The sequence below is a fragment of the Pongo abelii genome, chromosome 10 (genome assembly GCF_028885655.2).
Source record: "Pongo abelii isolate AG06213 chromosome 10, NHGRI_mPonAbe1-v2.0_pri, whole genome shotgun sequence".
NCBI lineage: Eukaryota > Metazoa > Chordata > Mammalia > Primates > Hominidae > Pongo > Pongo abelii.
Window position 1 is genome coordinate 115,825,509 of NC_071995.2, and position 16,579 is coordinate 115,842,087.

At 41.7% G+C, this 16,579-nt stretch overlaps 2 protein-coding genes across 5 annotated transcripts in view; one reads left to right on the top strand and one right to left on the bottom strand.

The window, feature by feature from the left end:
• FBXW8 (F-box and WD repeat domain containing 8) overlaps nucleotides 1–16,579 on the top strand; it is a 118,822-nt gene that overhangs the window by 71,088 nt on the left and 31,155 nt on the right. For all 4 annotated transcript variants that reach the window (XM_003778132.5, XM_024257528.3, XM_054527661.2 and 1 more), the window contains 2 exons: nucleotides 3,016–3,212; nucleotides 6,480–6,686. In XM_003778132.5, the coding sequence (XP_003778180.3) occupies nucleotides 3,016–3,212; nucleotides 6,480–6,686 (404 nt within the window). The remainder of the gene's footprint in view (nucleotides 1–3,015; nucleotides 3,213–6,479; nucleotides 6,687–16,579) is intronic.
• Nucleotides 11,105–11,618, bottom strand: LOC100458340 (small ribosomal subunit protein eS17). Its single transcript, XM_009248290.4, has one exon. The coding sequence runs from the start codon at nucleotides 11,579–11,581 to the stop codon at nucleotides 11,174–11,176; it is 408 nt and encodes a 135-aa protein (XP_009246565.1). The 5' UTR covers nucleotides 11,582–11,618; the 3' UTR covers nucleotides 11,105–11,173.

The window sequence follows — 16,579 nt, forward strand, 5'->3', positions numbered from 1 at the left end:
CCTTATCAATAATCACAGTAAATATAAGCTATTTAAACACCCCGATTAAAAGCAAGTCCAACTACATTCTGTCTACAGAAAACCCACTTTAAACATATAAAGACACAAGCAAAAAGATGGGAGAAGTTCTGCATGCTAACACTAATCAAAAGCTGGCGTGGCCATGCAAAGTGGATTTCAAAGCAAAGACTATAGTAACCAGGGATACAGACGGACTTTGCCTGTGATAAAGAATCAACTCATCAAGAGGACATAACAATCCTAAATGATTTTGCACCTAAAAATGATGTTGAAGAACTGCGCACGTGATATCAGCCCCCCGACAAGTGAGGATCTGACCAAGTGCGACACTTTATAATTGAAGTAGGGGAAATCGAAAAAGATGATGACACAACAAACAGGCTTTCAGGAGAGAAAGATTTGACCATTAAATTGATGGAGCCCTGGATTTTTTTTTTTTCCCCCAAAAGACTCTTCTCAGGAGAGCTCTGTGCTGCTCAACCTTGTAGTGAAGGATATTTTATTGCATAAAGTTCTGTTGGAAAAATGATGCCAGCAAAGCCAATACTTGATTAATAATGAAAAATGTGTTTATAGATAAACTCCATGTGTGCTTAGAGTGAGCTGTGGTTAAATAGCTTCCATGCTTGGCAGCACCCAGGGTGAGTTTGATGGTGTACGTCAGTTACTCATTGAGCTCATAGTTATTTTATGCACTTAGAAATGCAGCCGCTCATCCTGCACTTTTCCAGCTAAATTCCAGCCCAACTTCATGACATACCAAGTGGCTTTGGACCAAGTTGTTTAACCGCTCGGTGCTTCTGTTTCTTTTCTGTGAGAGGAGTAAAATGGTGCGCCTCCCAAGATGGAAGTGAATGCTCAGTGAGAGGAGACACATGAGTCTCTGAAGACTCAGAAGCTCTATGCAAATGGCAGTTTTTTTTTCTCTTTACTGTTGTGATGTCTCAAAACAAATGCAAATAAGTGCAATGCAGAGTGTTTGAAGGAAGCCCATGTTAAGAGCAGACATCTTGGCATGGGAGAGCCTATCTCCTATCTGATATGTAGAGCCACTGGCATTTTCTGCAGCATATTTTTCTCTTCTGAGTCAGGATGGAAAGAATTTGCCAAAATAATTGCTAGGGGAATGTGTTGTGGAACCTTTTGTGATCCGCTTATCCCCCAAGTTTATCGTAATTCTTAAGAGTACACTGTGTTTTAGATGCGAAGCAACATTTAACTTGAAGAAGGCTCTGCTTTTGTTTATAATTGCTTACTTAGCCTACTGACAGTTTGAAAGTCTGGCAAAGCAGCCCAAATGTACTATTTTCTTCCAATTCTCTATATTTATTTAGTGCTGAATGATCCTTTATAGTCAGATCCTAAACTCAAAGCATTTATAGTTTAAAGAGAAAGTAGAAGGCAAGAAAAAAGAAAGGAAGATACACTGCCAAGAGAAGAAAAGCAAAAAGCTTGGTCTGTTCTAGATAATAGGAAGTTATAGGAAATAGGGCTAGATTTACGGATGAGCAATAGAAGGGGAATTAGCATTGATAGATTAAATATGTTTTATAACACAGCAGGAACTATAGACTGCATAAAAATAAAAGACAGAAGGAATGGCCATATTCAGTGCTTCGTGTGGCCGGTCTCCTTTCATCTGCCCCACAGTCCTATGTAGTAGGTAATGTTGTCTTCAACTTTACAGAAAGGCTAACAGGCTCAGAGCTGTTAAGCAACTCCCCTAAGTCCATCAGCTAACAAGTGCTGGAGCTGGATTTGAACTCAAATAGTCACAAACTGTGTTATCTCCACACATTTATTTCTTGGTGAATTTTGAAAAATTGAATCAATTGGAATTGGAGCAAGGCATTAACCAGCCTAATGCAGAGAGTAATTCTTTTCTTGGGTAAATCTTCGAAGGGAAGGAAATAGCTTGGGAATGATAAAAAGAAATTATTTTTGAGGAAAGAAGAATCAATGAAATGCTAAGTACAGAAAAGCTTATCCGACTGGTAGAAAAGCATAAGTTCCTGTAGACCACTGGTCCTAAACTCCAGTGGACATCCCCAGAGTTGCTGGTGCCTGACAGTCTGCATTTCTAATAAGTCGCCACGTGGTACTGATGCTACCGGTCTGGAAACCACCCTGGAGAAAGGGTGTGTGGCCAGTGTGTGAAAGAGGAATTAATCTGGGTAGCAGCATTCCAGGTGTTGGGAGAAGAGTGGAAAATCGGCATTTTTGGCAAGTGTGGGATATTGAAGCACAGGTTTTAGAGCTGTGCAAAATAAAGCGCTGCTGCTAACAGAGGCTTTAGGAGGATGGTGCTGAGGAAGGATGTGAAATTCAGGCTGAGCATCCCTAGTCCAAAATTCCAAAATGCTTTGAAACTTTTTAAGCACTGACATGATGCTACATGTAGGAAATTTCACATCTAACTTCATGTGATGGGTTTGTAGCCAAAACACAGCCAAAACTTTGCTTCATGCACAGAATTATTTAAAATATTGTATAGACCAGGTACGTTGGCTCACACGTGTAATTCCAACGCTTTGGGAGGCAGAGGCAGGAAGATTGCTTGACCCCAGTAGTTCAAAAAACCAGCCTGGGCAACATAGTGAGACTGTGTCTCTACAAAAAATTAAAAATTAGCTGGGTATGGTGGCACACGCCTGTAGTCCTGTCTATTTGGGAGGCTGAAGCAGGAAGATCACTTAGGCCCATCAGTTCAAAAATGCAGTGAGCTATGATAGCACCACTGCACTCCAGCCTGGGCCAAGAGTGAGGCACTGTTTCTAAAAAATAAAAAAATAAAATAAAATATTGTATAAAATTACCTTCAGGCCATGTGCATCAGGTATATATGAAACATAAGTGATTTCCTGTTTTTAGACTTGGGTCTCATTTCCAAGGTATCTCCTTTAAAAAATTTTCCTTTGTGTTGCATGTTTTTAAAATAATTGAACATATTACGTAAATTTAAAATTGTTACCTGCATTGTTTCTTGCTGCATAGGGTTTCTTAATATTTGGGATTTAAGGACCGGAAAGTACCCTGTTCATCGTTTTGAGCACGATGCAAGAATACAGGCACTAGCCCTCAGCCAGGACGATGCAACCGTGGCCACAGCTTCTGCTTTTGATGTCGTGATGTTATCCCCCAATGAGGAGGGGTACTGGCAGATAGCTGCGGAATTTGAAGTTCCGAAACTGGTGAGCTTTTTAGTCTGGTCATCTTATTTTCTGTTCTTAGAATCTCTGGGTCTAATATAAGCACGTACTAATGGTGTTGGTAACTCCCATTCACTCAGAGCTTCCTGTGGGCCTTACCTCCATAAGTCTAACTACAGCCTTACAAAATAGGTAGTAGCATTTTCCCCATTTACCAAGAAGCCACTTCAGTCTGCTTAGAGCAGTGAACTGACTTGCCCCAGTTCTCAGAGGTAAGAAGTTATGATTCAAACCTCAGGGCTGACTTCAGGGCCAGAGCTGCTCATCACTGTGGTTCCTTGGCCTTCTTCAGACGAACACGGTGGAATCTCACCCTTGGGAATCAAAGATCAGTTTCTGACCTAATATATAAGTGAGAATGAGTTCAGTGGTGTTATCCCAGTCCATCTGGGAAGGAAGGTTTCCATTCCTACACTTCTTCATCCCAAGACTGTCTCACCTGAAATTTAAAGTAACTCTTGCGTGAAGATAGATTTAAGTCGGTGTTAATTGGGTAGCCATGTTCCAGGATGTCATGTGTGCAGCTCAGCCAGCCTTAAGAATTCTTTATGTCGAGCTTATTTCTGAGTTCATTTGTACAGGAACCTCTAGATTTGTAGAGTGGGAGATGATTTGGTGTTAAGAAGGAAGTGCTCAAATCTGTCTATGCTGAGTTTGGATTTAATTTAAACAAGCTTGATTTTGGCACTGGTAGGAGAGTGAGCAGAAAAGCCAACACTGAGTGATGAATTGAGGGCCTGACCTGGAACCAATCCTGTTCCTCCCTCTTTCTCTCTGGTGGGAATCTTCTTAGACTAGAATAACTTAGAAAGCCATGGCATCACTGCTTCACCTCCAGGAGCGTCTGCACTTTGGGTATAGTGCTCCCCTAAAATGGCCTGATGCTGTCAGCTCATCTGGGTTTTATTAGAAAAATGTGAAAGTACATTTCTGTTCTCAAAACTTCCATAGTACTTACTATTTAGTCGGTGATTAAAGAATACTGTGTCACAAGGTCAGGAGATCGAGACCATCCTGGCTAACACGGTGAAACCACGTCTCTACTAAAAATACAAAAAATTAGCCGGGCGTGGTGGTGGGCACCTATAGTCCCAGCTACTCGGGAGGCTGAGGCAGGAGAATGGCGTGAACCCAGGAGGCGGAGATTGCAGTGAGCCGAGATCGCCACTGCACTCCAGCCTGGGCGACAGAGCGAGACTCCGTCTCAAAAACAAAACAAAACAAAACAAAACAAAAAAAAACGAATACTGTAGACCAGCAATCACTATATAGACCCAGATACTTACTTAAGATGCCAGTTTCTCTGTAAAGTGCAAATCCTGCCTTGGCAATAAGGTGGCATCCTGGCACAGACTGGAAGCTTTTTGAACTAGTTTACAGCCCCCAGCAAATGGCACCACCACTGTCAATCTGAGCCTCTTGGTCTGTCAGAAAGCCAACACGGAGATAAAGTTAAAGGGCTAGACAGAGGATGTCAGCTGTAGAAAAATGAGACATGATTTGGGGGAGTGAGAGGAACCGAGCAGCCATTGTTCAAGGCGGGTTTTATGCATGTTTTAGGAATTATTTTTCACTTTGAGTGAAAGGTTCCCACAAAATGCTCTGAGTATCCTTGGAAAAGGCACCCCTGGCCCGAAGAGCCAAGCCAGTTTTGTCTTGTCCATATACGCCCCTGAATGGCAGTGGCAGTGTTCCCAGGTCTGCGATGTTAGCCTAGAGCGGCTGTCCTTTGTGATGGACCCGCGGCTTGCGGAGCTGGGCCCGAGGATTAGCAGAGTCCCCCAGATGTTGACGCTCCCTCCAGCTCTTCTGGACGGTGTTCTGGAGGCCGGCTTTGAACTCTTTGGCATATGGTCAGGGCAGCGCTGTCCTTTCACACTGTGGATTTTCATAATTACACAGTGTGGCTCACCTTCCATGTGTCCTCTCATGATTTACTCGCAGAGGCGAAAGCCTATTGCGAATGGCACCGCGGAGAAATGGGCCGTCTGTGGATGGACAGAATCAAATTATTCTTGAAAAGTGCGTCTCAGACTCGTGCACATTAGAGAAAGTGCCGGCGGTGACGCAGTCAGGACTGGGGAGCGGGGTGGGTAGAAACGTGCGTGTTTGTAGAGCCCTTCCTTACCCTCTGGTGGCCAAATGGACCCTGATGACATTGAAACCAGGAGACAGCAGATCACTTTGATATTTTTAACCTTTCGGCCACACATTTTGGCACAAATGTTAAAATTTTTTTTGCGAATTTGGAACTGCGTGAATGTTATTCAGTTTCTTGTAAAAAAAACAAACAGAAACCACAACAAAACAAAAAAAAAACCCAACCTTTTATTTTTTGAATTGCTATTACATCCCCCATGGTTCAGAATTTAAAAGACACAATAAGGCTGATGGTGGGAAATCTCCCCATCTCATAATCCACTTCCCTCCTTGAAGGCAGCCATTGTTAGAAGATGTATGGATGTGCGAGTCAAGCGCATTGTGTACTTTCTCCACCCCCACCTTGTACACATGTCAGCAGATGGGGTTACCTTAACTCATCTTGCATCCTTGCTTTACCCGCTAAGCTTATCTTGGAGAATCATGCCATTTGTTTCGTTTTCTAAAGAACGTTTTCATGCTTCCCTCTAGGACTGCATGGTATTCCAGCGTATAGATACACTAAGTTATTTAATTAGTCCCTTAGTAATGGGTGTTTCTGTTTTTCTAGTTTTTAGCTAAGACACAATTGTACTACAGTCCATGAATAACCTTGTACATAATCATTTTTTATATATGTGAGTTTATTTGTAAGTAACTTCTAGAAGTGGATGTCCTGGGTCAGAGTGCATGTTCATTTGGTATTTTGATAAGAGTAGCCAAAGTTCCCTTGATACAAGTTGGACAAGATTATATCCCCACCAGCAGTAAGTGGGATCCAGAAACATGGAACATGGTTTTCCCTCCTTCACTTCCAGCCCGGGGTGTTATCAGATTTCTTGATCTTTACTGATATGAAAGGTGAAGCATCATATTTCAATGAATTTTCATTTTGTATTTCTCTTTTTAGGTGTGTCTTATGTTTCTTTTACACTGAGCATCTTTTCTGTTGTGTAAGAGCTGTTTGTGTTTCATTTCCTGTGAGTGTTTCGTTTGCCCATCTTTTTCTGTTGGGTTGCTGGTCTTCTCATTGATGTGTAGGTGGAATTGCATATTTTTGACCAAGTCAGGATGAATTTATGGGACTAAACAACTCTTACCTTTTAACAGGTTCAGTACCTTGAAATAGTTCCAGAAACCAGAAGGTACCCTGTGGCAGTAGCCGCTGCTGGAGATCTGATGTACCTGCTCAAAGCCGAAGACTCCGCCAGAACCCTCCTTTACGCCCACGGCCCGCCTGTCACATGTCTAGACGTCTCGGCCAACCAAGTTGCTTTTGGTGTACAGGGTCTGGGATGGGTGTACGAAGGAAGCAAGGTACACAACTAGCAAGATGTATAATTAACAAAATGAACATAGATTTATTTTTTAGAAGGGAATTGAAAAATTAAAGCTCTCAGTATTTTTCCGTATATATCAGGGCAGTATATAAGCATGGTCAAAAAATTCAAGAACTTCAAAAGAATTGCAAATGAAAAGTAATCATGTTCTTTCTCCTCCCTTCCCCCAACTTCCCTGCATAGAAGAAACTATTAACAGTTTTTAGGTATCCATCTAGAAAAATTTAATGCATATATAGGTACATTTGTATACTAAAAACATATTGTTGTAGAGATGGGATCATAGTATACATAGTGTTCTGTATCCAACATTTTTACTCCATAATGTGCCTTGGAGAGAGGATTCCATGTCAGCTTTTACCAAGCTCTCCCTCCCTAGGATTCCAGCATATGCTTCTAGCTCATAGCCTGTTTAGCCAGGTCCCTCACTGGTGGGTGTTTAGCTTGCTTTCACTGTGTTGGCTGCTATAAGCAATGCTACAATGCATATTGCAGCTTGCAGAAGTCCTTTTATATATAGTGTATCTCTAGGATATGTACTTGAGATAATGATGGACATTGCCAAATTGCCCCTCTAAAAAGGTGCATCAGAATTCACATTCTTACCAACAGTGCATAAAAGTGCATTCTGATACTCTGAGCCAAAAGCAGGAAGACAGGTTTTTAATGGAAATTCTTTGAGTGATGACTAAATTTTATCACTCCCTAGCATCTTACTATCCTGACTGTAGGCCAAATATTTAGTCTAAAAGCGGATTTATAGAGCTCTCCCTACCAGTGGGACCAAGGGGGAGAGAGAGAAAGTTTTTGTTTCATTTTGGGTTTTTTTCCAATTTCCCTGCTCCTGACCCATTCTGTCAGTTGGTGGGATTCCTGCGAAGGAACATGTCTGGGCCAGCAGACCCTGTGTGACTGTTAGTAGGTTCCTTAACCCTCTTTATGCCTCAGTTTCCTCATTTGTAAAATAGAGTTCATAATAGTGCCTGCTTCTTAGAGTCATAGGATTAAATGAAAAGCCATATGTAAAGCCTGAGGCATGGTGCCTGGCACATGAGAGCTCACGACCTGTTAGCTCCTGAACCTCCCGTTACTCCTCCCACCCATAGTTGGATTCCAGCCTCTGGTGGTGCCTATTTTGACATCTGACTTCCTCCATGTATTTGACCTGTAAGGTCAAATCTCATTTATGTAGGTGTGATTGGCTTTGCAGCCTAGTAAGTGGTCAAGAATGGAAGCATCTTAGATCCCAGTGATGTATTCTTCATCCAGGAAGATAGACTAAGCGGTAGACGATATGTGTGGCATCCTATCATCTCAATGTGAAACTTTATCATCTCACTGTGAAAAGGCCTCCCCTTGTGCTACAAACTTTATCATCTCACTGTGAAAAGGCCTCCCTTTGTGCTGCAAATTTGGTGTGCAGTTTGGTTGGGGCATATCCATTGTGTCCTAGCTGGAAGATGTGTCATGATATAACTCCTGAGTTTTGTCTTCCCAGGAAGTGGGGAAGGAGCAGAAATTGTTTCCTAAGGCAGTTTCCTTTCTCATGCTCTAAAAAAACTTTCTTTTCCCGTCCCTGGTGAGCTAATTTGTTGAGAGAGGAGAGACCATTTTGCTTTCTAATTTTTCATCTGGTATGCTTTCAAGTTTATGTTATCTCATTTATTTTTAGAGCTCTCAGTATAGAAAGGTGATAGTTATATTCAGTACTAGTCTGGTTTAAATTTTTCATACTTTTTATAAATGTTTTATCTGGTAGGTCCTTTTTCTCTTTGACTTATCTGAATGGATTTATTCCTGTAGTAATACAGTTGTAATGGATACATTTGAGAAACTACTTAAAGGGACAGTTCAGCACAAGGATCCTTCAGATACAGATGTAAGGCAGTGGGGTTTTTTTGATTCCTCTCAAAATTTCCAACTCAACTGAAAGCATTAACTGTAAGAATCAGCTGATAAACACATTAATTTTGTGAAAAGTCCTTTGCTAAAAATGTATAGTCCCTGGCTGGGCACGGTGGCTCACATCTGTAATCCCAGCACTCTGGGAGGCCAAGTCAGGAGGATGGCTTGAGGCTGGGAGTTTGAGACCAGCCTGGGCAACATAGTGAGACCCTGTCTCTACCAAAAAAAAAAAAAAAAAAAAAAAAAAAAGGAAAAAAACAAAAGTATAGTCCTGTAAGCTGGTGTTTTTGCTGGTGTTTTAAAATTAGGAGTGGAAATAAACTTGCTACAAGAATGTTTCTAAATGTCTCTTTGGAAGCTGACAGTAGCATTTAGTCATCCAAATATTTTGTGAGCACAGCACCAACCCTCCAAACACTCATGTGGGTGAATGGCTACTTGCTAGTAGTGTTGGTAATAACTTTGTGTTGAGATGTTTCTCCAACAGGAATGCCACCCACTCAAAAGTAAGAGGAACACCAAGCTTCATCTATGTAACTTTGCTTATTTTTACAGAGACAAGACTTTCCATCTGATTGTGCTTAATGGATTTTCTGCTTCCTCAGAAAAACTTGCATTTTTAAGAAACGTAATTGTCATATAACAGCTCTGTGTGAATTAAGTCATGTCATGGGTAACTCTGTGAGATTTTAGTATCCTCCTGCTGTGCTCTAATGTGATGTCATAATTCCCAAATAGTCTCATGTGTGAGGCTTGGTGTCACTTTGCTTGCGAATACCATGCTTAACCATCTCTGTGCTTCAGCCTGGTGGCAGCGTGTGTCCCAGCACGTTTTATTAGGCTGGTGTGAGACTATTAGCAATAGAGTTTACCTGGAGCTATATCCACACTAGGGTTTGTGTCTGTGCCTCTGGCCTGTATATCTAGGATTCAGATGAAGGTTTTATGAGAACAGAGCATTTGGTTTATATTTGTTTGTACCTGATACAAAACTGGGGTTTAGCTGTAGTCCATTATTGATTAACTGTGATAAAAGCAGACAGTGAAGTCCAAATGTTGAAATTGACTTTTAGTCAGAAACTTAAAGCTCCCTAACCTGTTGAAGTATTCCAGAGGTGTAATTTTTGTTTAGTTGGAGAATATTCTTACACCGTATGATGCCCACATTAGGATATTACAGGCACCTCAGCTGCATGAGCATGGAGTAATAATGGCTCAAATCCACCCATTCCTATATCTGGCTAGCCAATCCATTGTGTATTCATCCCAAATACTGAGCTCCAGTAGTGTTCCTGGCATTGGCATGTTAAAACAGCATTACACACAGATTTCAGCAAACTGGTGCTTGTCAAGGAACCTAGCTCTGTTAATAAACATAGTTTTCTAAGGAAACAAAGCCGAGTAATTTAGCAAAAGCTTATCTGTCTAATCTTTTTTTTAAAAAAGTCTTTGAATGTAGCTGGCTGATCAGTCACCTCCAGCTCGGGTAGGAAGGGATCAGACAGTCTGGGCCCTGTAACATCTTGATTTGCTTGTTGGGCAGGGGCTCCCAGACTTGGGTTTCAGACATCAGAGTTAGGGGCCACACCTGGGTTTGCCAGCAGTGTTATGGGCCACGTAAAGTCATAGAAAAAAATAGCAACTATGTATTTTTGCCCTTTTTTTTGAAGATCAGAGTTTTTTTTTTTTTTTAATTAAAATCGTTCTATTTCAGTAGCTTTAGGGGGGTAGAAATGGTTTTTGGTTACATGGATGAACTGTATAGTGGGGAAGCTTATGCTTCTAGTGTACCTGTCACCCAAATAGTATACATTGTACCCAGTACCCTTCTGAGTCTCTAGGGTTCTCCAGTACCACTCTATGCCTCTGCATACCCATAGCTTAGCTCCCACTTATAAGTGAGAACATGCCGTATTTAGTTTTCCATTCTTGAGTTACTTCACTTAGGATAATGGCCTCCAGTTCCACCCAAGTTGCTACAAAGGACATTATTTCATTCCTTTTTATGGTTGAGTATTATTCCATGGGAGGTGTGTGTGTGTATGTATGTGTGTGTGTGTGTGTGTATCACATTTTCTGTATCTACTCATTGGTTGATGCGCACTTAGGTTGGTTTCTTATCTTTGCAATTGTGATTTGGGCTGCAATAAACATATGTGTACAGGTGTCTTTTTTATACAGTGACTTCTTTTCCTTTGGGTAGATATCCAGTAGTGGGATTGCTGGATCAAATGGCAGATCTGCTTTTAGTTATCTGAGAAATCTCCATACTGTTTTCCATAGAGATTGTGCTAGTTTACATTTCCACCAGCAATGTATAAGCATTCCCATTTCACAACATCCATACCAACATCTATTGATTTTTGACTTTTTTTTTTTTTTTTTTTTTTTTTTTTGAGATGACGTCTTGCTCTGTCACCCAGGCTGGATTGCAGTGGTGTGATCTCGGCTCACTGCAACATCCACTGAGCAGGTTCAAGCAATTCTCCAGTCTTTTTTTTTTTTTTTTTTTTTGCTGTCCCAGATTTATTGAAAATAATACAGCACTACAGAAAAAATTCAAACAGGTCCCCGAGGCGTTTTGAAATTCATCCCAACTGTAGGCTGAGTGACCTGAAGGTTGGACAGACTGCCAAAGTCCAAAAGCTTCAGCATTTCCTTAGTGTCAGGATCTACTTCAATTATCTCCTGATCCAAGGCTGAGACCTCAGGAACATAATTGTCTCTCCTTTCTCTCTCCTCCTCCTGCAGCTTGATGGAGATACCTCTTACTGGGCCTCTCTGAATCCGCTTCATCAGATGCGTGACATAGCCTGCTATCTTGTTGCGGAGCTTTTTGCTGGGGATAATGGCGATCTCCTCGCACACGCGCTTGTTCGTGTGGAAGTCGTTGCCCAGGCGCGTGTAGTACTTTTCTATGATGACCCGGGCCGCCTTCTTCACGGTTTTGGTGCGAACGCGGCCCATGTTGGCGGGTCCTTGGTCAATTCTCCAGTCTTAACCTCCCGAGTAGCTGGGATTACAGGCGCGTGCCACCATGCCTGGCTAATTTTTGTATTTTTAGTAGAGACGAAGTTTCACCATGTTGGCCAGGCTTGTCTCGAACTCCTGACCTCGTGATCTGCCCGCCTTGGCTTCTCAAAGTGCTGGGATTACAGGTGTGGGCCACTGCGCCCGGCCTGTTTTTTGATTTTTTAATAATGGCCTTTCTGGCTGGGATAAGGTAGTATCTTATTGTGGTTTTAATTTGCATTTCCCTGATGACTAGTGATGTTAAGCATTGTTTCTTATGTTTGTTGGCAATTTGTATATATTCTTTTGAGAAATATCTGTTCATGTCATTTGCCCACTTTTTAATGGGATTATTTGTTTTGGCTTTTTTTTCTGCTGATTTATTTGAGTTCGTAGTAGATTCTGGATATTAGTCCTTTGTTGGATATATAGTTTGCAAATATTTTCTCCCATTCTGTGGGTTGTCTGTTTACTCTGTTGATTATTTCTTTTGCTGTGCAGAAGCTTTTTAGTTTATTAGGTGTCATTTATTTGTTTTTGTTACATTTGCTTTTGGGATTTTAGACATAAATTATTTGCCTAGGCCAATGTCCAGAAGAGTCTTTCCTAAGTTTTCTTCTAGAATTTTTATGGTTTCAAGTCTTAGATTTAAGTCTTGGTTAATTTTTATATATGGTGAGAAATAGGGATCCAGTTTTATTTCTCTACATGTGGTTATCCGATTTTCCCAGCACCATTTATTGAATTGGGTGTCCCTTCCTCAGTGTATGTTTAAAAACAATCCTAAAGTTAATATGGAACCAAAAAGAGCCCAAATAGCCAAAGCAACCCTAAGCAAAAGGAACAACTCTAGAGGCATCCCATTACCTGACTTCAAATTATACTACAAGGCTATAGTAATCAAAACAGCATGGTACTGGTGGTAAAAGTAGATATGTATTGGTACTGGTGTAAAAGTAGATACCGGTACTGGTATAAAAGTAGATGGTACTGGTGTAAAAGTAGATATGTAGTGGTACTGCTGTAAAAGTAGATACGCAGACCAATGGAACAGTACTGGTGTGAAAGTATGGTACTGGTGTAAAAGTAAATACATAGACCAATGGAACAGAAAAGAGAACACAGATTTTTAAACATCTAAAGAAATGTATTTTTTGATTGGGTAATGCATTCACCTAATTCAGGAATCAAAAGATAGGAAGGAAGGGTATGTGGTGGGAGGACTCCTTCCCACTCCCTCCAACCTGCCACCCAGTTTCTCTATCTGGAGCCAAACCAATGTTGCCAGTTTTTTGTGCATTCTTCCTAAGATAGTTTATGCACTTATAATCAAATTACCATATGTGGTCTCGACCCCACTTTAAACAATGAAAATAGTAAAGTGCTACATTTTTGTCTGCAGCTTGCTTTTTCCTGCAACAGAATCTCTTGGAGATCATTTCTATGACCTAACAAAGAACTTTTTAATGTTTTGGTTTTGATTTTTGCGACTTTATAATATTATACTTTGTGGATGTGCTTTAATTAATTTGCTAGCTCCTACGGATGGATGCTAGATTGCTCCTGGTGTTTTGCTATTGTAAACAACACTTGGTCCACATGAATGTATTTGTAGGGTCATTTCCTCCAAGTAGACTTGCTGGGTCAAAGGGACATGTGCCTCCATGATTTTGATAGACATTGCCCTCCACAGAAGTTGTACCTTGGGCAGTTGTGGATGGCAGGGCATCCCCTTCCCCTAGTGGTTATTGGACAGCTTTTCTCTGATAGGCTTTACAGAAAGATCACAACAAGATGAGGCCAGGGGGGATATACAGAGATGTGACTGGTCCTGCCCTTCATTTAAATTATTTTTCAGCTCTCTGCTTTTAGAGTGAATGACTAGAACACACGACTTCATCTAGAATCAGTGTAACATGACTGACAGCCCTATCCGGCCAGTGTCGTGGTGGCAAGAAACAGCTGCAGCGTACGCGGACACGCTGCCCTTCTGGGCTTATCTGGGACCCATTTAGGGAAGAGCCCACAATTCTTTTAATCTGACCTGCCTCTTCTCTTCTGTAAAATGAGGAGGGTTGAACACGTGACCTTTGGGCTCCTGTCCCGATCCACATTTCTGGATTCTTTAAGCCATGTAGGTGGTTTAAACCTTTTGGCTGTGGAGTTGTGTTGAGCCAATCCACTGGAGGATGCTGAGTTGCTGAGGGCTTCTGAAATGGGCCGAGGAATCCATTATTCTATCACTTCTTCTCTAAGTGTCGCCCAAGAGTTCCTTAGCTGTGCCTATTGCTGGCAGAAAGTATTGGGCAGGAAATGTTTGGTATTTTTTTCCTCAGTTCCTACGTCTTGCCTTGTAAGCTGTATGTAGGAAGAAGGGCTGCTTGACGGTTTTTTACTTTTGGACAAAAATGAATTCTTAAATTAAAAATGGATTCTTAAGTTCTGATGTTGCATTCTTGGGTTCTCAGACTTCAGTGACATACAGGACCTCACAGGTAGTCACTGCTAAGTGGTATATGATTGTAAAAGAAAACAAAGGTAAAAGTAATTCCTCTGGCCTCATCTCTTGTCATGCTGTGGTGCAAAAGTCAGTGTGAACGCTGTTAATGTAGCCTTCGTGCCCAAGCAGCCCTTTAAAATCTGTTTTTATGTCTCATAGTTCCTGAAATCTGTCAAAAATACTTTCATCCATGAACACATATTTATGATACCATATAATCTTTATTAATTCTTTTGCTGCCTGAATTAAATTCTGCTCTCAGAGGTGGAGGGTTAGAAGACCGAATTGCCTTGTTTAAGAGCATTAGGTTGATGACGAGCCCCAGGCCTCATAAAGGAAGAGAGAGAGCCACTTAGGGCTCTTAGCATCATTCTATGTATTTGGACATATTTCCTAATTTAGGTCTGAAGTACTTGGCATTTGATGGCAGATTGTATTAAGCGGCACACGGCGTGCATCCTAATCAGGGAGCTGTGAGTGAAGTAATCCAGGAGGCTGGAATGCGCGTGACAAGGACGCTTGCTTGGCGCTGCTGCCTCAGCTTACATCACGCTGGAAAATCATCGCTAACGTCTCTTATGATAATTATTCCCCATACACGGACGTGAAGAGACTCTGGATTGGTTGCTCACACTCATCACGAGTTGAAATATCTGTCTGGGAGAGCCTTTGGAATCAGAAATGCAGTGCGCATAGATTGTGGCCACATTCTCCCATACCTCCACCCGAATAGGAAATCCATCTTTCCTTTTGTTTGATATTCTAGTCCAGAGAAGAAAAAAAAAACTTGGTATTTTACAAGCAGGATGAAAATGAAATTAGATATTTGCTTTGTGAACTTTTCATTTAAAAATTTTAAATAAAAAAATTGAAAGTTCACAAAGTAAATGTCTAATTTCATTTTCATTTTTACCTTAAACCTTTAATGTTTTTAATATTTATCTGCTTCCTGGAGAAATGTAGACAGATAACTCGTGGAGACCAGTTTTCTGGACTGTTGAGTGATGCTGACTCCCAAAGGGTCCATTGTTGTTTTGAGGGTTGCCGTCATTGTTAATGAATGCTTATTGAACACATGCTGCGTGTGCAATATCTGATTGGCACTGGAAACATAGAGATGAGTCAAATATCACATCTGCCTCAGGGATTACAGCCTTGTGGTCCTTAACAGTGACTTGGCGATGTAAAGGAGGCGTGTTGAGATGGAAATGAGGTCATAACCTGACCTTCGTGATGAACTTGGTGAATTCCAGACTGATAGAAAATCATGTAGATAAATAAATGAGGAATGAACATTCAAGTGCATTTTGTACATGTTTAATATTAAAATGGTATCCATAGTTGATATAATTGTTAGTATATGGTTAATAATAAATAATAAATACAGTTCTTCTCACTTGTGAAAACCCTGAAGCACCTCCACAGAGCCCTAGAGTTTCTCAAGACAGACCGAGAAACCTCTGGCTTAGACGCCTTTGAGGACTGGACCATCTCTGATACTCTGTACAACTGATGGGTTATTCTGTGAAAAGTGTCATTTGGAATATTGCTTCTTATTGCAGAAGCCATGATCTTTAGGATCTCTAGGGATCCTGGAAGGGAGTGATAAAGTTATAGAATGTAAATATAGGGGAAAGTTCCTTTCAGCTACAGTCAAGATGGCAGTTGCATCACCACTGGAGACTGAGCAAGGGTTCTGCAGTCAGGTAAACCTTAGGCAAGTTACTTGCTTTGGCGTCCCCATGTGGATACTGGAGCTAATACCCCAGAAAGGTAATGTGCTTTGTATGCGGCTGGTGCTCAGCACTTGTTAGGTTCCTCCTTCACCCCCCATCCCCCAGCTTTGGGGTCAGGTTGGAGTTCATCAGGCAAAGCCTGGGAGAGAGCAGTCCAGGCAGAGGCAGCAGGGCCTGTGGAAGGGGGTTCCACCGGCTGGAAGCAGCGCCAGGTATATTCAGGCCTGCAGGAGCACCAGCAACCCTGGGCTGCTGCAGGAGCCCTGCTGAAGCCATACCTGTAGGGATAGCGGCCCATGCTTCTTCACAGGATTCACTTTCCCAAGAATTGTTTTTGTTGTTGTTTTGTTTTTTTGAGAGATGGAATCTCGTTCTATCACCCAGGCCAGAGTGCAGTGGCGCCATCTCAGCTCACTACAACCTCTGCCTCCCGGGTTCAAGCAATTCTCCTGCCTCAGCTTCCCCAGTAGCTGGGACTACAGGCGTGCGCCACCATGCCCAGCTAATTTTTATATTTTTTAGTAGAGACAGGGTTTCACTACATGTTGGCCAGGCTGGTCTTGAGCTCCTGACTTCAAGTGATCTGCCTTCCTTAGCCTCCCAAAGTGCTGGGATTATAGGTGTGAGCCACCGCGCCCGGCCCCCAAGGATTGTTTTAAAAGAATGCATTTATGGTAGAATGGGACAGGTCACTTTAGCTTCCATGCAGAACTAATG